General features: G+C 28.9%; 1 protein-coding gene across 1 annotated transcript; it reads left to right on the forward strand.

Moving 5' to 3' along the window:
- Positions 1–3,893: 3,893 nt before the first annotated feature.
- Positions 3,894–7,782, forward strand: LOC111294425 (stearoyl-[acyl-carrier-protein] 9-desaturase, chloroplastic-like). Its single transcript, XM_022887719.2, has 3 exons — positions 3,894–4,131; positions 5,669–6,173; positions 6,910–7,782. The coding sequence occupies exons 1-3, from the start codon at positions 4,016–4,018 to the stop codon at positions 7,468–7,470; spliced, it is 1,182 nt and encodes a 393-aa protein (XP_022743454.2). The 5' UTR covers positions 3,894–4,015; the 3' UTR covers positions 7,471–7,782.
- Positions 7,783–9,105: the final 1,323 nt, after the last annotated feature.

A 9,105-nucleotide genomic window follows, 5' to 3' on the forward strand; every position in this document is an offset into this window, starting at 1 on the left:
GTTACCAACGTACTGAAACATTTTAAGAGTTATTTCAATAAAAGGGCTGTAATTTATGTTTTTTCGAATAAAATTTGAATAATAAAAAAAATATTTCCAATAAATAAAAAAATAAAAAAATATATTTTTCAAACACAAAAAATAAGACTATTTTTTATTAAAATCATAAGATAACACGTAATTAGGTGGTACCATTTCTAAACAGGCGCTGTGAGGGTGCTAATCATTTCTCACACGTAACCGACTTCTAAACCCAGACTGTTTCGTAGACCATAAAATTATCTTTTTAATAAATTTTAATTAATTTTATTAAAAGGATAAATTTTAATAGGTGGCCAATCGCACTTAGCCAAAAAAGATTGGTGGTGACTCTGTTATATTTTTATTTTGTTTTCAAATTTATAGGACGAATAGAAAATCGTTACGACAGAGATTATTGAGATAAACAACATAATCAATAATCAATATAAAATTTAAATACTTATAGGATTGCAAATGTTTGTGTGCTTGATTCATTGATTGAGAATAAAATTTCAAAGCAAAAATCATATGTTATCCACAGCATAAATTCTTTACTTTGAATGTAAGGACTTGTTTAAGAGTTTCTTTCTCTTTGTCAATCTCTGCCTCTTTTTTTCTTTTATGCGTTTGAATTCTTTGAAAGTTTTATGTCTTTTTCAAAACCAACACAAACATAAATAAAACATTTTGAACCTTTTTTTAAAATATTATATTGAATTAAAATTAAAAAAAAAAAAAAAACTCAAATTTTTAGTATTTTTAAAATTTTTAATTTTATAATTTAAAAATATAATGATTAAAATTGAATTAATTTGATAGAAAAAAAAAAGAGTTAATAAGGACTTATCATTTTGGGACGAAGGAAGAATAAAATTTTTTTAGAAAAAGGAAGGATAATTTATCATGTATATTATATAATAAATTATTTTTATGTTACATAATTTCTTATTTTAGATAAGGAGATTAAAATTGAAGATGGCAACGAAGTAGATATTCGTTATTTTTTAGGTATTTGTAATCGAATCCATTTAATTTTCATGATATCCGAATTCATTTAATTATCCTTTTAAATTTAGTATCACTATCTGAATCTATATACAATTAAATAAGTATTTTCCATTAAATATTCGAATATATTAAATTACCTGTTTACTTAAATTTTTTGTCAAAATATAAAATAAATAAGAATTATATTTAAAATTTTAGTTCATTCTTAATTAATAATAAGTAAAGATTGTTTGCTAAGGTTCGAATCTTTTCACAAGAATAAAATTTTACATATTTTGCATATATAATGGAAACGGATTTGATTATTGATAGTATCTCTTAAAAGATTTAAATGAATTTAAATATTGGATAATCAAAAAGAACTATCCAAAATCTATTCAAATTTATCACGATAATAAATCTATTATCCGAATTTATTAATTATATATTTATAAAAATTTAAATTTAATATAATCGAATCAAATAATGTTGAACATTTATTTATTTATTTATTATTTATTGTCATCTCTAATTAAAATTCACTTATAAATGAAAAATTTTGTAGAATATTAGTGAATCAAATATTTCAATATATCGAGGTGAAATAATCAGTTAAATAAAATTTAAAAATTAACAACATGAACTTAAATGTAGGTATTAAAATTGGCAATAAAATCAAAAATTTCTTTAAATATTAATTATTTAAAGAGAATGTGTCTCAATTTGGACGAGAAGAAGAAAAAAATGTACATCCATAACAAGATGGAGATTTTTTCTCACTTTTTTTAATTGAAAAAAAAAAAGGGAATAATTATTGAATTCCTTAATAATTTAAATTAGAAAAAGAATTGTGATTTTAGAGAGCAAAAAATGAAGAGAAAACAAAAAGGAAGAGAGAGCGAAGAGCGGAGAGCATGAAACAGGATCGAGTATCCATTTGGAATATATTTTCTTCGTAATTCCCACCAGCTTACATGATGCTCCTTCTAAGCTTTCACATTTCAATCCCTTGCATCTACTCTTCACGTACCTCTCTTGCTGACGTCAAACACAACAGCATTTTTCGACAGTTACGTCCCTCCCTACTACTTTCATCCCCTTTTTTCGTCCGTATTTACATTTGAAGGGCTGCCCTTCAAACACGCTGTCACCAGGGTTGGCATCGGATCGAGTTCGGAACGGATTTTGCTCGCCCGAATGCATTAATAAACCTGAACCTACCCAAATTTTTTTTTATTTTTTCATACCCAAACCCAATCCAACCCGACCCGATCCGAAATTAATAAAATATTATTTTTTTAAATATAAAATATTATTTTTTTAATATAAATATTTAAAAATATTATTATATAAATATATTTAATTAATTAATTAATTAATTAAAAAATAATATTTTATATAATATCGGGTTGGGTCGGGTTTGCCTAAAACCCGAACCCTATTATTTTCTAACCCTACCCGACCCGACTTGACCAGAAACCCGAATTTCAAAAAAAAAAAAATCGATCTCATAGGGTCAGGTCGAGTCGAAACCCATCAGGGTCGGGTTGAATTCTCGTCCCTAACTGCCACTCCCCTTACTCTTTATTATATACATGTGTCACGTGTTAAACTTTAACCCGATGAATACTTGAATAGATTTTTTTTTTTTTACGCAAGCCCGGTAAGATTATTTGAATAGTTAAACAAATAATAAGGTGCAAGTTAATAAAGGGTCACAACGATATAATAGAGCATAATGGATATATCCTAACTTCATTTTTAACGTTTTCAAGAAAAAAAAGAAATAATTAATTTGTATAAAATTATGAACCATTACAAAATATCAAATTTCTCTACATCGTCAAGAGACATGTCTTGAGCATAAAAAATAAAAATAATAATTATTTTCCAAAAATTTTTAGCATTTCTCAAACAATTTAAATTAAAAAAAAAAAAAAAACAAAAGCATATTTTTTACATAAGTATAGCAATAAACAGAATGGCAAAGGTGTAAATAAATAAAAGAGAGGAGGGCATTTAAAAAGGATTCCATCTCTCTGTCGCTTGCATGCAACTAAACGGCCAAGCGTTTCCATCTCTCTCGCTTTCAACTCTCAACCAAGGACGGATCTATATATGGTGTTGTGGGGCCAATTGCCCCCGCTAAGATCCTAAAATTTTTAAATTTAGTTATAAAAAAATCTTATAAATTTTAGAAAACTTAAGTTTTGCCTTCACTAAATTTTTTTTCATCATATTTGTCCTCATTAAATTGAGACTCATAAAAAAATATTTATTGTTTATCTAATAATTGAATATTTTATTTTAAAAAAATAATTAAACATTTATGCTTTAGGTGGTAAACATTTTTACTATAATATATAGTAATTTTGTAGGAAAACAAATAAAAAATTTTTAAAATTCATATAGATAATATATAAAGTGTGAATTAATAAGAATAAAAAATTAAAAAAATCTTGAACTAACATGTTTTCTTTGTTTTCATTGAATATTAAAAAAAATTAATTTCATTATATATAAGGATTGAGGTATTTTTTATTCTCCACATAATTAAGATATGAAAATAGATGATAAAACTAGACATTAATTTTTATTTTTTCACATATTACATTTATTTTAAGAATTTTATAAGTACTTGAAATTTTATTAAATTAATATATACATATTTATATGTTTTTATATGTGTGTATGGTGCTTAAGTTATATTCGTCAATAATTAAATAATTAATTTTAATTATGTAAATATTATATTTATATATGACATAAAAATTTATTATACATGTTAAATTTTATTTGAAATTTTTTATATTAATTTATATTTCAATGAAAAATTTAATAAATTAAATTAAAATATTTGCCCAACTAATGAGGAATCCTCGATCCGTCTCTTTTATATTTGGGAAATACAATTTCGCGAAGCAAATCCAGTAACTAAATCAAACAAAGCTCTCTCTTCCTGTGCGTGCCGCAAAAACAACAAGAAACGCAAAAAAGGAAGAAAAAAATGGCTCTGATGTTGAATCCTGTGATCTTTCCTTCAGCCTGCGTGCTTCCTTATCGTTCCAATATTGTTAGATATCCAAGAGTCACCATGCTCTCCACTTTCACCTCCTCTCCTAAGTATATATTTTTCCCTTTCTTCTTTCCTTTAATGAATAATTGGATAATAGGGGATTTTGCTTCTTCCTTTTTTATCAAAAGATAGATTTTTTTTTCTAATCTGATGTCGTTTCTATTCAATGCTAAAATGAACTTAAAATTTCCTTCATTTGGGGGATTTTTTTTTCTGATCTCATGCAATTTTGGTCTTTCAAGTGTGGCTTTATGCATGGGAATTTGACTTTTTTTTCTATTTCTTGGCAATCTATTTAGATAAATAAATTTTTGGTATTGATTTGGGGTTGGTAGGATACCCTTTTCTGAATTTATTAAATTTCTGCTTTTTTTTTTTGTTATTTTACGAAAGAAGCAGCAGTGTGGGATAAAGAAGAATGAGATGTAGGTAATAGGATTTTGAACTCAAACGTGCAACCAACTGAACTAGGGGGTCGGATGTTATGTTTGCATGTTGCTAAAAATCAAGTTTTGAGACATAATTCATGTAATTTCATTTTTCAAAACTTTCTGACCATCCTTTTTATGTGTCTGTTTTTACTCTTGATGCATGCAATTATTATTATTTTGTTTTATTTTGGAATCTTTTGTATTTGCTTGCATCAATTTTTCTATTCAATTTTATGTTGGGATTGCACCATAAAATAAAATTTTGCTGCTGAATGTTGATTCATTTGATTTGATAATCATCAGATATAATTGTTATTACTGAATCTTGGTAATAATGTTGATATTGAACATTGCCTTTGTATGTCCCTTTCAGTTTCAAAGACATGTATGCATTTTTTTTTAGTTATTTTGTTTTGTTTCGTTTTCCATTTGTTGAGCGTTAGGTCAGATGTTTATATGTTTAACTTATTCCCTTGGACTTTTTTATACCACTTTATTCTATCAAAACCTCTTGCTTGGGGGACTTGTGATGGTCAAGGCATTGCATTCATATTCTTTTATTCTCCGGCATTATCTCTAGTGTCCATGAATTATATTTCTCTATAAGCTCTCATCTGAATCTAAAATTGCCATGTTAAATGTTTCTTAACTTCATAAACAAATACAATCAAAATGCCATCATAGCACATTGTGCATAGAAAAGATTGGACTAGTGCAAAATAACCAGCTTGGGCTAATGCTAGAGAAGTATATTTAAGAGATTTAAAGTTTGTATTAAACAATTCAAGAAAATATTCATCCTCCAGATCAACCATTTTGTCACAGAGCAAAGCTATCATTCTTTGAATCTATGTTAGAATTACCGTCCTTAAATATTGTTAAATCAAAATTTAAAATATAAGCCACTCCTAGAATGCCTCATTTTTATGTTTATATCTTTTTGGGTTTTACTTAGCTCCTTATTTTAATAACAATGGAAGAGGAAAAAGAAAAGAAAGAAGATATTGAGCTTCTGGAATTTGACATTTATTTGTGCATAGCTGCTCTGATTTTCAAGACAATAGATCCCATCGTGCCAATGAAAGTTGTTATTGTAAAAGCACATCAAAATTTATTTTTTCAAGTTCGTTACTTCTTGTTCTATTGGTTACAGAGAAGTCAACAATCTAAAGAAGCCATACGGCCCTCCACGAGAGGTACATGTTCAAGTGACTCATTCCATGGCTCCAGAAAAGATAGAGATCTTCAAGTCCTTGAATGATTGGGCTGAAAAAAACATTTTGGTGCTCTTGAAACCAGTTGAGAGTAGTTGGCAACCAAGTGACTTTTTGCCACTACCTCAATCAGAAGGATTCTATGATCACGTCAAGGAATTGAGGGAAAGGTGCAAAGAGCTTCCTGATGATTATTTTGTTGTGTTGGTTGGAGATATGATCACCGAAGAAGCTCTTCCAACTTACCAGACAATGTTGAATACTCTAGATGGCGTAAGAGATGAAACAGGTGCTAGCCTTACTTCTTGGGCGATCTGGACCAGGGCTTGGACTGCTGAAGAAAATAGGCACGGTGACCTTCTTAACAGATATCTTTACCTCTCTGGTCGAGTAGATATGAAACAGATTGAGAAGACAATTCAGTATCTGATAGGATCAGGAATGGTAAGATTATCCTTCTGTTTCTTGCATCTTTTTTATTGTAGAAAAAACTATGCAACCAAAAGGAACGGCTCTTTCTCAGCTGGAGCTCTCCCAGTAATGCTCTCTTAACAGAACTTTGATTAATTATGGCACTTTAATGTCTAATCCTGATGGCATTAGATAGTATATTTACCTAACAATATCTTCTTTTGGCCATAAATTTTCTGAAATCAAAGCTTCTTCTTAGATTTCCTTGCTAATAAGTTTCTCAATGTCTCGTTACTGGTAAGGTTTATCATGTTGGCCAGACTCATTTAATTATTAGGAACATCAAGAAACTATGTTATTTTTTGGCAACGCTCCATAATCTGGAATACTAGTGTGGACCACCATTGTCATTGACTATATACTTTTCTGTAGTCTAAAATGGGACCAAGTATAATGGTTTCATGATTGACATAATCTAACAAAACTTTAATTGAGCTCTTTCTGCATGGGCAATTTGATCTTCTAGATGTACCCATGTGCCACGTCAGCAACTTCCTCAATGGACTGTATGAGGAGTTGGCGCTATTGGTGCCACATCTGTTAACGTGGTCGATGTTAATTTATTGATGGTTTCAAAATTGTTAGTTTTTATAGTTTACATTCTTAATATATATATTTTTTGATTTAGCTGCATGGGATTCCTAAGCTTTCTGGACCGGTCCAAGCAGGCTCTTAATATTTATTTCTTTTCTTTTTGGTTTATTATTAGGATCCTAAAACGGAAAACAACCCCTACCTAGGTTTCATCTATACTTCATTTCAAGAAAGAGCAACATTCATTTCCCATGGAAACACGGCAAGGTTAGCCAAGGAACACGGGGACTTGAAACTGGCTCAGATATGTGGTTTCATAGCTTCAGATGAGAAACGCCATGAAAGTGCCTATACTAAGATTGTGGAGAAGCTCTTTGAGATTGACCCAGATGGCGCCGTATTGGCCTTAGCTGACATGATGTATAAAAAAATCTCAATGCCAGCCCACTTAATGTTTGATGGCCATGATGATAACCTATTTGAACACTACTCATCTGTTGCCCAGCGGATTGGAGTATACACTGCTAAGGATTATGCTGATATATTGGAATTTTTTGTAGGAAGATGGAATGTAGAGAAGCTGACGGGTCTTTCGGGTGAGGGACGTAGAGCTCAAGACTTTGTGTGTGGACTACCGGTAAGGATTCGAAGGTTGGAGGAAAGAGCTCAGGCAAGGGCTAAGCAAACATCCATTGTTCCTTTCAGTTGGATTTTTGATAGGAAATTGACTGTTTAATTATATTGCCTCTAGATTGCTACATACTACTGTTAGCAAGACTGTCTATACTATCCTTATTTCAGAAGTACCATGTGCTTGAGGTGCATGTATTTGTGATACATGTTTGCTAGAGTTGGTTCCAGAAAGAGGACAAGTGAAGTTTGAGTGTTCTATGTCAGTTTGCCGCTTTTACTTGGGAGACTAGAAGCTTTCCTGTTTTGTCAAAACAGAATGATGATGTAGGCTATACATACATTCTCCCCATGAATGTCAGTGAAATGAAATCATGGTTTTTTATAATAATGAATGTTGGTGTAGCTATTTTATACACTTTCTTCCCTTCACGATAGTTTAAATGATTACCTTGAACTTTACAACTATTTTTCTATTGGATAGAAAATGGGAGAGAAATTGTAGGAAATGGTTGTAACTTCAGAGTTTGTTAAAGTGAAATGGTTACCAAGATTCCTTTACTTTTAAGTGATTTTAGAAGGATTGTTCAATGGTGTTTTTTTCAATTGATTAGTAGGTGTATTTTATCTACAATTATTTTTTACTACATTAATCCATTTGTTCTCTTTTGCTACAACAATCCTTCAATTAATTGTTAAAGTACAATTCAAATGTGTTCGTTTAATATGGGTTAAATATAAAAATGTATCTACATACACTTTATGTTAGTTTGATATTTAATGATATTTAAAGCTATAAAATTCTCACTTTAGTATTTATATTTTTATTTCATTAAGCTTTTTGATATTTTTGATTAATACCATTTGTTAAATTATTTACGTAGTATTAATATTTAATAAAATTAAAATCATGACACGTGTTCAATCATTATCATATCATCTCTTTTCTACTTTAGCATTAAATAAAAAATTCAAAAATTTTTAAAATATATTTTTTAATTCAAAATAAAAAAAAAATTGGGAAAGAAGAGAAAAAGGGGAAGGAAGGAAGAAAGAGATGAAAGTAGAAGGCAAGAGGCAACTTCGCCGGCTAGCTCAGGGTTGGATTGGGATCTACCTGTCCCGGACCTGACAGATCGGTACCAAACCAGCTCGTTTGAGTCTGATTGGTGCCGACATGTTGTCCGTTTCCCTTTCCTTTTTGCCACTCTATCCCCCTTTCCCCCCCCCCCCTCTCTCTCTCTCTCTCCTGATCTTTTTCTTTTGATTTTTTATCGGATTAAATATATATTTGATATTTAAACTTTTTAATTTTTATCATATTAATATTTTAAATTTTTTTATCACATTAATATCTGAAATTTCAAATCATTATATTTTGATATCATTGATTAAAGTCATTAGTTAACTTTACTGAAATAATATGAATATCTAATAAAATACTAACACATGTTTAAAAAGTTCAACTATTATCACATCATTAATATCATGTTATGCCTATATCATATTTAAAAGAAATTTTTTTAAAAAATTTTAAACAATTCTAAAAAAAAATTTTACAAAATTAAAAAAGTTCTAAAAATATTAAAAATTTTATAAAATATTATAGAAATTTTTAAAATTTTTTGGATTTTTTTAAATTTGGAATTTTTTGAAAATTTTAAAGTTTTCCTAATTCATTTCAAATTTTTAAATTTTTTTTTTAATTTTCTACAAATTTTTAAATTTTTTTAATTTTTTA

The sequence above is a fragment of the Durio zibethinus genome, chromosome 14, assembly GCF_047325235.1.
Source record: "Durio zibethinus cultivar Kanyao isolate XHJ-2024 chromosome 14, ASM4732523v1, whole genome shotgun sequence".
In the NCBI taxonomy this organism is placed as follows: domain Eukaryota; kingdom Viridiplantae; phylum Streptophyta; class Magnoliopsida; order Malvales; family Malvaceae; genus Durio; species Durio zibethinus.